The following is a 16181-nucleotide window of genomic DNA, read 5'->3' as shown; positions in this document are numbered from 1 at the left end:
CCTGACAGAATGCCGACAGCGGCACCCCAACATTCAGAATCACTACGGATACCGGTGAGTATTCTAACCTGAACCCTAACACACCCCTGCTGTAGTCTAACCCCAACTCACCCCTCTCGCAGTCTAACCCTAACCACCCCCTCTTGTAGCCTGATCCTAATTACCCCCCTTACCACCGCCCCCCTTCCCCGTGGCTTCCCCTTAGTGCCAAACCTAACCCCTAACATTGAGATTCTGGCCATCAGGATGTTGCTGTCGGCATTCTGACTATTGGATCCTGACTGCATCCCGTACAAACACAATGATTCAATAAAACAAAAATCTCTTATACAATAGAATCTAGTTTTTCACTGTATAAAGTAGTAGTCTTAGAATACAACATATAACATGTGGACCACGAGCTGTACAGCCCTGCTCCAAACTACTTGTTAGAAAGATTATGTCATATACTACAGTAACCCTTCATAATGGTGGATTTACTTTGTAGTATAACAGTCTTTATTCATATAAAACCCAACTCAATATTTTCCCATGGGTATTTTGCTACATACTGTTTTCCAGTTCAAAATAGTATAACAACATAGAGTTGTATTGTTCTTCTTTTCCAGGCATTGCTGTGTATGTTGATGCCCTTTGTGTTGCGTAGTTGCTGGGCCTCTGGTTTGAAGAGCACTGAAGCTTCTATATACATATATATAGAAGCTTGTATTCATGGTTCTTACCATTTACTTCTCCATTTTCCAATTTCACAGTCTCTATGGACACTGTATAAAGATAGGAGTGGTAAGTCAACTGCATATATAAGTCATATTAGTAACATTTCAGTTTGCAGAAACATTTTCACAATGTGAAGTGATGATGCTGAGATGGAACACCAGTTTTACTGCATATTTATCTCTAAATATTTATTGGGGGGGGGGAACATATTAGTGGCGCGAGCCTGCAAGGGGCTCATTAGCGCTCGCCCAGCTGTCGGTATGCCGGCGGTCGGGATCCTGGCACCGGTATGCTGGCCCCTGGGATCCTGGCCGCCGGCCACTCATACTACACCCATGGTAAGGATATACTCATTGTTCAGAGACTGCACCCTAGGCTGATCAGGCTACAACTAAGGGTGCTAGGAGTTTCGGGGCGCTGCAGGAAAGAGGAACTTTTGCCATTTGGGGAAAACACACTGTTTATTTGGTCTGTTTCCACTCAGCAATGTCTAATCAACCACCAGGCTGATTAGGTGGCAGCCTAGGGCACATGGAGTTTGGTGAGTACTGCAATTGCCCAGAAAACCCGATATAACAGAAGAACATGGTGGATGATTTATTGATAGGCTAGCGCTAGTCCCTCTCCTCAGACCAACCATCTTACAGACTGCAGATGTGGATTGCGTTGATCTGTTTCCCCCCTCTATCCTCTGACACAAGACCAGACTTGTCATGTGTATGTCAGTTGGTACACGCCATCTGTAGCCAGGAAGGGCAATGGAAAAAAGTCTCCCTCTACAGCAATGGTTGGGGAACAGGGGTAAATTACCCCAAATGGGGTTAAAATGAAATGCCTGGGGGTAATGGATGGTCGTGCTGCCGAGACACAGCCCCGTCCAGCACTGGCCAGCTCGCAATGCTGACATCACACCGCGCTCCCTCCTGCCCACCCTGCGCTGTGCTCCTGGCCGCTCTGTGCTGTGCTCCTGGCCGCTGTCTGACGTGCCGACATCACACCGCGCTCCCTCACGCCCGCCCTGCACTGTCCAGTCCTCCTGCCCGTGGCCCGCCAACCATGCACAGAACTTGAAGTGTTCTGTGGCTGACCGCTGACGGAGTTCCGCAGGATCAGACAGTGGCCCACATAACAGCGGGAAATTCCCACTGACATTACTGAGGTGAGGATGTGACCATCTGTCTCCTAAAAATCTTGTCGTCCCTTCCCCCCCCCCCCCCCCCCACACACACACACACACACACACACACACCTTCCCCCCTCATCCATCTGTCTTATATTCATTGTGGTGTTTTGGGGAGAAAGTTTTAATTAACCCATTCATTGCCAAAAAATTATTGGCAAAAATAATAAAAAATAATAAAAATAATTTTATATATATATATATATATATATATATATATATACACAGTATCTCGGAAATGCCATATAAACAGTGATAACCAGTATATATGCAAAATAATATATTATTTCCTTCCTTTCAAATCAAGGGGGTAACGTCGGCGTATCTAAATGTATTTTGGGGTAAAAGGTAAAAAGGTTCCCTGACCCCTGCTCTATAGCATTATATTGAAGCAGGTACATATGTGGCTGTGGATCTAAATGTAATGTACAGTAGGTGGTGTGTGGGTTTATTATTTAATGGGGAGTAGCACGTAATAATTTAAAACATGAGTGGGAGGTTATAATTTATTTGTGGTGCTATTTATTTAACACTGGCAGATATTTAATTTAACATTGAGATCATAGCGGGGCTTATTTAGTTTAGGGGGTGGTTTGTGTGCTAATAAATTAATTTTGGGCGAGTTTTGGGAAAAGAAGGGCTGTTTAGTAAATGTCAGGGCTGTATGGGGAGAAATGGATTAAATGGAAATGCTGTCAATTTAATTCTGGGGCCAGTTCGGAGGAAATTAGACTATTTATGAAATGTGAATACAATGTATTCTTTGACAGGGCTGATTGTGAGTGCTTAATTATTAAATTTAGATGCAATTGATTTGATGGTATCAATATTTCATGTGCCTATCATTTTTACCAAGCAGAGCCCCAACATTTCAGATACGGATAAGGTTATTAGTAATTACACAAGCGGTAAAAGGTAGTGAAAGCTGCAACAGGTAGAAGAGAGTGGAATAATCCTTTCTCTGACGTCCTAGTGGATGCTGGGAACTCCGTAAGGACCATGGGGAATAGCGGCTCCGCAGGAGACTGGGCACAACTAAAGAAAGCTTTAGGACTACCTGGTGTGCACTGGCTCCTCCCTCTATGACCCTCCTCCAGACCTCAGTTAGAATCTTGTGCCCGGCTGAGCTGGATGCACACTAGGGGCTCACCTGAGCTCCTAGAAAAAGAAAGTATATTTAGGTTTTTTATTTTCAGTGAGATCTGCTGGCAACAGACTCACTGCTACGAGGGACTAAGGGGAGAAGAAGCGAACCTACCTGACTGGAGATAGTTTGGGCTTCTTAGGCTACTGGACACCATTAGCTCCAGAGGGATCGAACACAGGACCCGACCTCGATCGTTCGGTCCCGGAGCCGCGCCGCCGTCCCCCTTACAGAGCCAGAAGCATGAAGATGGTCCTGGAAATCGGCGGCAGAAGACTTCGGTCTTCAACAAGGTAGCGCACAGCACTGCAGCTGTGCGCCATTGCTCCTCATGCACACCTCACACTCCGGTCACTGATGGGTGCAGGGCGCTGGGGGGGGCGCCCTGAGCAGCAATATGAATACCTTGTCTGGCAAAAAAATCACAATATATAGTCCCAGAGGCTATATATGTGATAAATACCCCTGCCAGAATCCATAAAAAAAGCGGGAGAAAAGTCCGCCGAAAAAGGGGCGGGGCTATCTCCCTCAGCACACTGGCGCCATTTTCTCTTCACAGTGCAGCTGGAAGACAGCTCCCCAGGCTCTCCCCTGTAGTTTTCAGGCTCAAAGGGTTAAAAAGAGAGGGGGGGGCACTAAATTTAGGCGCAAATATGTGTATTATAGCAGCTATAAGGGAAAAATCACTGTGGGTAGTGTGAATCCCTGCATTATATAGCGCTCTGGTGTGTGCTGGCATACTCTCTCTCTGTCTCCCCAAAGGACTTTGTGGGGTCCTGTCCTCAGTCAGAGCATTCCCTGTGTGTGTGCGGTGTGTCGGTACAGCTGTGTCGACATGGTTGATGAGGAGGCTTATGTGGAGGCGGAGCAGATGCGATAAATGTGATGTCGCCCCCTGTGGGGCCGACACCAGAGTGGATGGATAGGTGGAAGGTATTAACCGACAGTGTCAACTCCTTACATAAAAGGCTGAATGACGTAACAGCTGTGGGACAGCCGGCTTCTCAGCCCGCGCCTGCCCAGGCGTCTCAAAGGCCATCAGGGGCTCAAAAACGCCCGCTACCTCAGATGGCAGACACAGATGTCGACAATGAGTCTGATTCCAGTGTCGACAAGGTTGAGACATATACACAATCCACTAGGAACATCCGTTACATGATCTCGGCAATGAAAAATGTGTTATACATTTCTGACATTAACCCAGGAACCACAAAAAAGGGGTTTTATGTTTGGGGAGAAAAAGCAGACAGTGTTTTGTTCCCCCATCAGATGAGTGAATGAAGTGTGTGAAGAAGCGTGGGTTCCCCCGATAAGAAACTGGTAATTTCTAAAAAGTTACTGATGGCGTACCCTTTCCCGCCAGAGGATAGGTCACGTTGGGAGATATCCCCTAGGGTGGATATGGATAAGGCGCTCAAACGTTTGTCAAAAAGGTGGCACTGCCGTCTTAGGATACGGCCACTTTAAAGGAGCCTGCTGATAAAAAGCAGGAGGCTATCCTGAAGTCTGTATATACACACTCAGGTACTATACTGAGACCTGCAATTGCCTTCAGCATGGATAGTGCTGCTGCAGCGTGGTCTATTACCCTGTCAGGACAGGGATACAATTTGCTAACCATAGAGCATATTAAAGACGTCGTCTTATATATGAGGGATGCACAGAGGGATATTTGCCGGCTGGCATCCAGAATTAATGCAATGTCCATTCTGCCAGGAGGGTATTAGGGACCCGGCAGTGGACAGGCGATGCTGACTTTAGAAGGCACATGAAGATTCTGCCTTATAAGGGTGAGGAATTGTTTGGGAATGGTCTCTGGGACCTCGTATCCACAGCAAGAGCTGGGAAGGAAAATATTTACCCCAAGTTTCCTCACAGCCTAAGAAAGCACCGTATTATAAGGTACAGTCCTTTCGGCTTCAGAAAAGCAAGCGGGTCAAAGGCGCTTCCTTTCTGCACAGAGACAAGGGAAGAGGGAAAAAGCTGCACCAGACAGCAAGTTCCCAGGATCAAAAATCTTCCCTCGCTTCCTCTGAGTCCGCTGCATGACGCTGGGGCTCCACAGGTGGAGCCAGGTGCGGTGGGGGCGCGTCTCGGGAACTTCAGCGACCAGTGGGCTCACTCACAGGTGGATCCCTGGTTTCTGCAAATAGTATCACAGGGATACAAGCTGGAGTTCGAGGCGACTCCCCCTCGCCGTTACCTCAAATCAGCCTTGCCTGCTGCCCTCGAAGAGAGGTAGTACTGGCGGCAATTTACAAGCTGTACTTCCAGCAGGTGATAATCAAGGTACCCCTCCTTCATCAAGGACGGGGTTACTATTCCACAATGTTTGTGGTACCGGAACCAGACGGTTCGGTGAGACCCATTCTAAAATTGAAATCCTTGAACACTTATAGACGAAGGTTCAAGTTCAAAATGGAATCGCTCAGGGAGGTTATTGCAAGCCTGGACGAAGGGGATTACATGGTATCACTGGACATCAAGGATGCTTACCTGCATGTCCCCATTTACCTTCCTCACCAGGAGTACCTCAAAATGGTGGTACAGGACTGTCATTACCAATTCCAGACGTTGCCGTTGGTCTGTCCCCGGCACCGAGGGTATTTACCAAGGTAATGGCCGAAATGATGATACTCCTTCAAAAAAAGGAAGTTATAATTATCCCGTACTTGGACGATCTCCTTATAAAGGCGAGGTCCAGGGAACAGTTGTTCGTCGGAGTAGCCCTATCTCGGGAAGTGCTACAACAGCACGGCTGGATTCTGAATAGTCCAAAGTCGCAGCTGGTTCCTACGACGCGTCTACTGTTCCTAAGTATGGTTCTGGACACAGAACAGGAAAAAGGGTTTCTCCCGGAGGAGAAGGTCAAGGAGTTGTCATCTCTAGTCAGAGACCTCCTAATACAAATACAGGTGTCGGTGCATCAATGCACGCGAGTCCTGGGAATTATGGTAGCTTCTTACGAAGAAATTCCATTCGGTAGGTTCCATGCAAGGATCTTCCAGTGGGATCTGTTGGACAAGTGGTCCGGGTCGCATCTTCAGATGCATCGGCTGATAACCCTGTCTCCAAGGGCCAGGGTGTCGCTGTTGTGGTGGCTGCAGAGTGCTCATCTTCTAGAGGGCCGCAGATTCGGCATACAGGACTGGGTCCTGGTGACCACAGATGCCAGCCTTCGAGGCTGGGGGGCAGTCACACAGGGAAGAAACTTCCAAGGATTATGGTCAAGTCAGGAGACTTCCCTACACATAAATATTCTGGGACTAAGGGCCATTCACAATGCCCTAAGTCAGGCTAGACCCGTGCTTCAACACCAGCCGGTGCTGATCCAGTCAGACAACATCATGGCGGTCGCCCATGTAAACCAGCAGGGCGGCACAAGAAGCAGAATGGTGATGGCAGAAGCCACAAGGATTTTCCGATGGGCGGAAAATCATGTGTTAGCAGTGTCAGCCAGTGTTCATTCCTGGAGTGGACAACTGGGAAGCAGACTTTCTCAGCAGGCACGACCTCCACCCGGGAAAGTGGGGACTTCATCCAGAAGTCTTCAAAATGATTGTACACCATTGGGAAAGGCCACAGGTGGACATGATGGCGTCCCGCCTCAACAAAAAGCTAAAAAGATATTGCGCCAGGTCAAGGGACCCTCAGGCGATAGCTGTGGACGCTCTGGTAACACCGTGGGTGTACCAGTCGGTGTATGGGTTCCTTCCTTTGCCTCTCATACCCAAGGTATTGAGAATACTAAGAAGGAGAGGAGTAAGAACTATACTCGTGGTTCCGGATTGGCCAAGAAGAGCTTGGTACCCAGAACTTCAAGAAATGATCTCAGAGGACCCATGGCCTCTGTCGCTCAGACAGGACCTGCGGCAGCAGGGGCCCTGCCTGTTCCAAGACTTACCACGGCTGTGTTTGACGGCATGGCGGTTGAACACCGGATCCTAAAGGAAAAAGGCATTCCGGAGGAAGTCATTCCTACGCTGATTAAGGCTAGGAAAGATGTGATCGCAAATATTATCACCGCATATGGCAAAAATATGTTGCTTGGTGTGAGGCCAGGAAGGCCCCAACGGAGGAATTTCAACTGGGTCGATTTCTGCACTTCCTACAGTCAGGAGTGACTACGGGCCTAAAATTGGGTTACGTTAAGATCCAGATTTCGGCTCTGTACATTTTCTTCCAAAAAGAACTGGCTTCGCTTCCTTTAGTTCAGACTTTTGTTAAGGGAGTGCTGCATATTCAGCCCCCGTGGGTGCCTCTAGGGGCACCGTGGGATCTCAACGTGGTGTTGGATTTCCTTAAGTCGCATTGGGTTGAGCCACTTAAATCCGTAGAGCTAAAATACCTCACGTGGAAAGTGGTCATGCGGTTGGCCTTGGCGTCGACCAGGCGTGTATCAGAATTGGCGGTTTTGTCATGCAAATGCTCTTATCTGATTTCCATATGGATAGGGCGGAATTGAGGACTCGTTCCCACTTCCTTTCTAAGGTGGTATCAGCTTTTCATGTGAACCAACCTATTGTGGTGCCTGCGGCTTCATGGGACTTGGAGGACTCCAAGTTACTGGACGTAGTCAGGGCCCTGAAAATATATGTTTCCAGGACGGCTGGAGTCAGGAAAACTGACTCGCTATTTATCCTGTAGGCACCCAACAAGCTGGGTGCTCCTGCTTCTAAGCAGACTATTGCTCGCTGGATCTGTAGCACGATTCAACTTGCACATTCTGCGGCTGGACTGCCGCACCCTAAATCTGTAAAAGCCCATTCCACAAGGAAAGTGGGCTCTTCTTGGGCGGCTGCCCGAGGGGTCTCGGCTTTACAACTTTGCCGAGCTGTTACTTGGTCGGGTTCAAACATTTTTGCAAAAGTCTACAAGTTTGATACCCTGGCTGAGGAGGACCTTGAGTTTGCTCATTCGGTGCTGCAGAGTCATCCGCACTCTCCCGCCCGTTTGGGAGCTTTGGTATAATCCCCATGGTCCTTACGGAGTTCCCAGCATCCACTAGGACGTCAGAGAAAATAAGATTTTACTCACCGGTAAATCTATTTCTCGTAGTCCGTAGTGGATGCTGGGCGCCCATCCCAAGTGCGGATTGTCTGCAATACTTGTATATAGTTATTGTTAACTAAAGGGTTATTGTTGAGCCATCCGTTGAGAGGCTCAGTTATATTTCATACTGTTAACTGGGTATAGTATCACGAGTTATACGGTGCGATTGGTGTGGCTGGTATGAGTCTTACCCGGGATTCAAAATCCTTCCTTATTGTGTCAGCTCTTCCGGGCACAGTATCCTAACTGAGGTCTGGAGGAGGGTCATAGAGGGAGGAGCCAGTGCACACCAGGTAGTCCTAAAGCTTTCTTTAGTTGTGCCCAGTCTCCTGCGGAGCCGCTATTCCCCATGGTCCTTACGGAGTTCCCAGCATCCACTACGGACTACGAGAAATAGATTTACCGGTGAGTAAAATCTTATTATAACTATCATGGTTCTGGTGGGGCATTCACAACTGTAAGTGACTGTCTCATTCACTCACTCACACTCACTCACTCACTCACTCACTCACTCACGCCTTTGTCCCAGATTCAAGAATAGTTGGGAGGTATGTGTCACTGAATACAAATGTAAATATTGGATGTGATGGTAGTGGATGGAGTGCTACAAGCTATTAGGCTAGAGCAGCTGAAACATTTTTCCCTAGCCCTGCCAGTAACTGACAGAGGGGGTCATTCCGAGTTGATCGTAGCTCTGCTATATTTAGCACAGCTACGATCATCTTCCCTGACATGCGGGGGAACACCCAGCACAGGGCTAGTCCACCCCGCATGTCAGTGCCGCACTTCCCCCCGCAAAAATACAAAAGCATTGCACAGCGGCGATGCCTTTGTATTTGAGGAGTAACTCCCGGCCAGTGCAGCTCCTGCAGCTGGCCGGGAGTGAATTGTCGCTGCCGCTGGCCGCAGCGGCTGCGTAAGATGTCACGCAGCCACCGCGGCCCACCCACCCCCAACAGTCTGGCCACACCTGCGTTGGCCGGACCGCTCCCTCTAAATGGCGGCTTAACGCCACCATTCAGCCCCCTCCCGCCCAGCGACCGCCTCTGTCTCAGAGATGATCGCTAGGCAACTGCAGCGAGCGATGGGGTCGGAATGACCCCCAGAGTCTGCTGTTATGCCACATTATCCTCTTGCTATATACTCCATAGAAAATGGTCACATTTAGATTTAATAAGTAGATTAGTGGATGAACTTTGTTTTATTTAGAAGTATGACTGGCACCACAATTTTCTCATATTAGTATGACAGAATCCCTATATTCCTATTCCATGTTGTTGGAAGATTCTGCTACTTCCACTATGTAACTCTAGAAAGACACGCATGGGCGGAACCTGCTACACGTCTGCAAGCCCAGTGTGAGGATCAGCGTGAGGATCAGTGTACATCTAGGTGGCTAAATAATATGATGATAACTAAAGGTTCTGATTAACTGAATTTATCAACAGGGCCAATAATGATCAATCATATTTGATTACATGATTACAAAATATAAAATCGGACAAACTGCTGTATATAGCAAATTATAGCAAGTATGGCTGTTCTAACTCTCAGTCTTATCACTTGCTTCCATTTCCCTCTCCAAATGATGATGCTGCTGCTGTCACATGCATTCTGTCTTATATAATTACAGAAGTGTACAGCTCACTATCTCCCACAAAATGAATACATACGAATATACATACGGATGAGATGCAGATGAAAATTCAAAAAGTTTGGTGTCTGAACTATGTTTCATATAGCAGTGCTTTTTGATTCCGCAATATTCCTGCTTCAGTATAATAGGAGCCTCAAATCACTAATCTGTGCTGTTGGAGAATTATGTACCTTCACTGTGTAATTGTGACTGTGCCGCAACTTTGCCGTGTCCGGGACTATGCATATTGGTATGTCTAATATAGATTAAAACAGTACACTATATTTAACACGGTATCCGGACTCTGGGTTGACCACACTTAGGTCGACAATGTCTAGGTCGACCACTATTGGTCGACAGTAAATATGTTGACAGGGTCTGTAGGTTGACAGGTCAAAATGTCGACATGAGTTTTTCACAATTTTTATTCTTTTTTTGAACTTTTTCATACTTAACAATCCACGTGGACTACGATTGGGAATAGTAACCTGTGCCGAGCGCAGTGGTAGTGGAGCGAGGCACCTTGCCCGAAGCATGGCGCGCTAATTGGGGTTCCTAGTTACTGTACGGTGAAAATGACACCCCCCCCCAAAAAAAAACTCATGTCGACTTTTTGACCTGTCGACATAGAACATGTCAACCTAGAAACCCTGTTGACCTAGAATCTCTGTCGATCTAGTTATTGTCGACCAATAGTGGTTGACCTAGACACTGTCGACCCAAGTGTGGTCGACCCTCCATATCACACCCATTTAACACACATACAAATATTTTATGATAGTTTTGTAATTTGTATATGACATCAGAATAGTAGTGTCCCAATATGAAAGGTATGTCATACTGGCACTTCACTTTGGCCGCCGGTGCTAGGACAGTGACAGTGTGACTGCGCTGGCTGGCCAATGCGATCATATCGCATTGGCTGCGAACAGGTAGATTGACAGGTAGAGGCGTTCGCAGGGCGGGCAAGGGTGGCGTCAGACTGTTGAGGGGGCAGCCCAGGGAAAACGGGGGGGTGTCGGCTGCATTTTTGGGGCAACTGCGTGACGTCACACACAGCTGCTCCGATAGAAAAATGGAGGCAGGGGGTCATCCACTGTTGGATAACCCCCAACTAAATTGCACTCACAGCCGCCTGGTGGCATGGTCAGCATGCTGGGCAGGCTTGCTGTGTGATGGGCGGCCCCCAGCATGAGAAAGAATTACAGATTCTGCTTTTTATCAGTATCTGCAATCTAACCTGAATAACCCCCAGTATTCAATAAGAGCAGGTTAAAAAAAAAAAATAATAATAATAATAATAATAATAATAATAATAATAATAATAATAATATAATATCACCCACATAAAGATTTTTGAAAGTTAATTTACAAGCAACAAAACACTTCTGCAATGGTAACGTAAGATCCTCAGACAGCGACATCCTGATGCCTAGAATTCCGACGGGCTAGGTAAGTATGCTTACCTTTCCCCAATGCCCCCTAACCCTCTCACTCCGTAGCCTAACCCTAACCATCCCCGGTGGTGCCTAAATGAAACCCCCACCATTCCCGTAGCCTAAACCTAACCCTCCCTCCCCTGCAGCCTAAGCTTAACGCTCCCCTGGGGGTGCCTAAACATAACCTCCCTTCCCCGCAGCCTAACCCTAACCACCCCACCCCGCAGTCTAAAAATGATAAAAAATACTGCAGACTATTTCAACTGCCTTGCTAAAGTTTTATTCGGTAAATACTGCATACTATTTCACATTACATTGCATGGTTAAAACTTTAGAAAGCTGTTCTAAGTGGTTTTATAACTGTACTATGCAAAAAACTTATAGATATTGAGTGGGGTTTACTGACCTTACATTTGTTAGATTTGATTAACACCTTTTGCTGAAGGTGGGCGGTTGCTGTGTGGGGGAGGGGGTTGTAATCAGTATGAACATATTTATTCAGTATAGGTCAGGGCGCCAGTCCCTTAGGACGCTGCAGTGCCTAGTATATGAAGTGGCTAGTTATAAAGTGGCAGCTAAAATCAACAGAAGGACTGTGTTACAACCACAAAACTTAGGATCATTATGTGTCCTATCTTCACCTCTACCATGAGATCTCCAGGCCCAGGCTTACCGCCTCTCCGGCTGAGAAGATCAAGTCTGCCCCAGGGCCAAACCCTAAAGATGAGCAGGGTACTGTGGGGGGAGAGCACCAGGACCAGGCTCAGCAGGGACGTCTCCATTGCTCCTGAGTATGCCCCCCACATTCTCATCCCCACCCGTACTATGATCTTAACAAAATAATGTTATCCCAATTCTCCTTCTGTCACTGGTTACCTGCTATTGTTTATTCCCCCCCCTGTGATGTTAGTGTACTAGAATGCTTAATATTTGTAGACACTCCCTTACTAACATGTGTAAGCTTGAATCTTCAGTGATGGTACCTAGGACCAGGGGGATGCTGGGAAGTGGGTGGTCCAGTGTGCAGTGTGCCTGGAGTTGGTGTTGGAATAAACAGCACAGCAGTGAACTCACATGTCTCTGTGTCCTTATGACTGGATTTACAAACATATGAACAAAACATGGTGTCAGAAGTTTAACTTGGACTGCTAGTGCTCTCAGAGTGTGAAAGAATCTTGCAGAAGTCTGTAGATGGATTTGATCAGTATGTTACCGAGCTGCAATCACTCAGTAAAACCTGTGAGTTTGGTGATTTAAAGGATTCACTGATTAGAGATCGTATTGTCTGTGGAATACCTGATAATGGACTCAGAGAGAGACTGCTGAGAGAGCAAGACCTAACACTAAAAAAGGCAGTGACTATGTGTAGATCTGCAGAAATAACTAGATTTCAAGCCAAAACGTTACACAAGGAAGTTGATGCTAATGTCCATGTAGTGCAGAAAACAGAGCCATGCAAACCTCCATTCTCAAGAATGAAGCAGTCTAAGCCACAGTCTAATAAGGAAATGTGTAGTAAGTAGACAGTGCCGTAACTAGACATTTTAGCGCTGTGTGCACGATAGGGCATCGGCGCCCCCCTCCCCCTCTATGTAAAACAGGGGCAGTGCGCACAAAAAATATAGGGGAAGGGGTGTGGCCACAAAATAATACCAATTCATATGACATATTATAGTAGTCTCCATTATTCAAATTACGCCGCACAGTAGCGCCACTACACCAGGTAGAGCCCCTTTTACACATTACGGCAGACAGGGTCCCCTTTATACACATTTCGTCAGACAGCGCCCCCCTATTTACACATTATGGCAGAGAGCGTCCCCCTTTTAACACATTACGGCAGACAGAGTCCCCCTTTTTACACATTTTGTCAGACAGCGCCCCCCTTTTTACACATTATGGCAGAGAGCGTCCCCCTTTTTACACATTACGGCAGACAGAGTCCCCCTTTTTACACATTACGGCAGACAGCGTTCCCCTTTTTACACATTACGGCAGACAGAGTCCCCTTTTTACACATTACGGCAGGCAGAGTCCCCCTTTTACACATTAGGTAGACAGATCGATAAATGGATAGATATAGATAGATAGATAAGGGGCGTGGCTTATCTACAGACCTGGGCAGACGGGTTCCACTGGAGCTCCTGCATCGGGCACATATTTATCAATACCCAGCTGCTCCCTGGTGACATTGGGGACTCATCTCTGCCAGCTGGGGTACTCCTGTACTGGGCAGTGAGGTCCGCGGAGCCGGCGGGTGTCTCCTACACCCGTGCGGGTTGCGGCCTTCTGACCCAGGAGAAGCTGGGACCTCCATTTTCATGCGATCCGGGAGGAAGTGACTTCTGGTGCCTGGAGCCCGGCGCGGAGGGCGCCCCCCCACTGCTTGATTACCTTTCCCAGCGGCTTCTGCCCTGCTACTCCGTAAGGAGGTGAGTGCTGACCGCTGCCCCCTTACCTCAGATGGACGCCCGCCGATCGTCGCGGTCGCGCTGTGGAGAGCCAGGGGCGGGTAGACTCTCCTGCTCTCTCCTGCTGCAGCTGCCTCTTCCGCTGATCGACGCCCGGACTGGGGGATCCTGGCCTACATGACATGCCAGCCACTGTGCCCGCTCCTGACTGGTCTTTTAGCAGCCTCCGGGGGCATGGGCGGCGGAAGGTTTCCTCCAAGGTATGGCGGCACCATCTTGAATACTGGCATTGCGCCCACGTGGATACCTCACTGCCTGCTCTGTGCGACCCTGCTTCTGCCGATGCTTGGAGGGAGCCCTCTGGCACCTATATCTCCCGGGCACTGTTTGAGGCTGCTACAGCTGCATTAACTTTAAAACAAAAAGTGAATAAATAAATAAAAATACAGGGGACGTGGCTTGGCATCAGAGGGGAGCGGTCGCAGCTTCCTCCAACTCCTGTTGCTGTGCCTACTATATTCCCCCCTCACCTGCCCTACCCTAGCCACCTACCCGGTTTCTCTTTTCCACCTCCTTCCCTTGATCCGCTGCACCTATCTGGGTTACACCGCGGAATCGGGGAGCGCTGTGGAGGCTCCCACGGGTTGCGGCCAGCCCACACTCCAGAAGCCGGTGCCTCAATTTTGGAGCTATCCCGCAGGACCTCCAGACATGTCGGGCCAAGGGCCAATTTTCATGCTTCGGCACCTCCCCTACTCTCCGTCCATATCACCGCCTTTAAAGAGCCCCGGGACTCCCGCTAACGCCCGTCTCACATCTGCAAACGGCGGCCTGCTTCTCACCCGGAAGCCGGGCCCAGAACTGGGCGTCCGGAAGCTCCGTACTGACGGAGACACATCCAGTCCCGACTCCACAAGCTCTCTCCAACCTCTCTCCCGAGACCCCCGCTGACGTCTGTTCCGCATTTGGCTGGATGCGCCCGGAGCCGCCTCTGTAGACCCTGTGCCTGCACAGTGGCCATCTTGTCTGCTGCCCTCCGGAGTGTGTGTGCCCTGCTCTGCTGGGATACGGGCAGCCTGGTATCTGCCGGAATTTATAATCAGCTTTCATACATCCTGCATCGGCCACTTGCGCCTATCAGTCTTCTGCAGAATTGTGTCACAACCAGCTACAACGGAAGTTCTCCTCGCAAGAAGTAGTGACTACACAAGGACACCCGGACCTGAATTTGGAGTCACTGCAGGCCAGGATCTCCGGATCGGTCTGGGACTCTTACAATCTGTTGTGATGAGTAGTGGCATCTGTTGCATGGGCCGCCTCCTGCAGCCACTGTTTATTGCTACTTTCACTCTCTCTAGCTCCATATGAAGGTTCACATATGACAGTCTAACACGGGTCACCTGGGTACCCCTTTTGTTATTATTACCTATAACCACTCATTTATGTAGCTGCATACACATTTCTAGATTCTTGGGCAACTCTTAGTTTCTTGTCACTATATCCCTCGCAGTGACATAATAACTCAAGCCTTGATATGGCTAATAGAAATCGTCGGCCCTCCACAGGGGCAGCAACCTCATTCTTTGGCCCCAAACGAGGTAAAAATTCATCTCAGCAGCCCGCTTCGCCGAAGATCACTCCCAACACCTCATCATCTCCCTCAAGATCAGAACCCATTGCTACTGACTCTGATCAATATGATTCTCTGGTCCAACGAATTGCCGCCACTTTCAGAGTTGAGCTGAGGGCAGCCATACAAGACTCGAGATCAGATCTTTCCTCTTTGGGCTCCCGTACAGATACATTGGTACATAAAACAGACGATCTATGTAACTATCAAGATGTGATCACCCAGGAGGTGTCTGATTTGCGCTCGGAGTCGTTGCAGGAACAAGTTGAGGATTAAGAGAATAGATCCACACGAAACAATCTGCGGATACGGAATGTTACGGAATCCATAGATGCTTCAGCTTTACAAGACTATTGGTCTGGCTTGTTTCGTCTCCTTCTTCCTGATCTTACAGAGGACCAATTCTTATTGGATAGAGCGCACAGAGCCCTCCATGCGAAGCCCCCTCCAGACCAACCTCCAAGGGACATTGTCATACGGATGCATTACTACCACATCAAAACGAAAGTTCTGGTTGCTTGTCGGGGGGTTCCGGCGGTCTTGTACAAAGGATCAGAATTGCATGTTTTCCAAGATCTCGCACCTTCCACGTTGAAAAAGAGGAAGGAAATGTTACCGGTCACAAAAGCCTTGCGTGATCGGAAAATTCTGAACAGATGGGGGTTCCCATTTTCACTCCAATTCTCGTTCAATGGAAGGACTCAGGTGGTGAAAACTCCTGACGACGGTTTGGACTCCCTTAAGAGACTAGCTATCATATCGGCCTCTACTGAGTCCCCTTCTCGCAGACAGGTTCATAGCCCGAACTCGAATGCACCACCACAAGCTGAGTGGTCGACTGCATAGATGGTTGGCTTAGTATGTCTCATGCCTGTTAATGTTACTGTTGAAATTTTTCAATTCTCTTGCTTAACCTTTTTTCTTTTAGGTCCTAGAGGTGCTTATACTCTCCGTATTCTGTTATTTGCTGAT

The 16181-nt window shown here is 48.3% G+C and overlaps 1 protein-coding gene across 5 annotated transcripts in view; it reads right to left on the bottom strand.

Annotated features, from left to right (window-relative positions):
- Positions 1–470: 470 nt before the first annotated feature.
- The window catches only part of EGF (epidermal growth factor), a 230742-nt gene continuing 215031 nt past the window's right edge, over positions 471–16181 (bottom strand). For all 5 annotated transcript variants that reach the window (XM_063918864.1, XM_063918837.1, XM_063918845.1 and 2 more), the window contains one exon: positions 471–764. Coding sequence is in view for 1 of the 5 variants with exons in the window: in XM_063918845.1 (XP_063774915.1) it covers positions 719–764 (46 nt within the window). In the remaining 4 variants the exon portion in view is untranslated. The remainder of the gene's footprint in view (positions 765–16181) is intronic.

This window comes from Pseudophryne corroboree, chromosome 1, assembly GCF_028390025.1.
Source record: "Pseudophryne corroboree isolate aPseCor3 chromosome 1, aPseCor3.hap2, whole genome shotgun sequence".
Classification (NCBI taxonomy): Eukaryota; Metazoa; Chordata; class Amphibia; order Anura; family Myobatrachidae; genus Pseudophryne; species Pseudophryne corroboree.
Note: the sequence above shows the minus strand (reverse complement) of the source record. Positions and strands in the feature narration are given on the sequence as shown.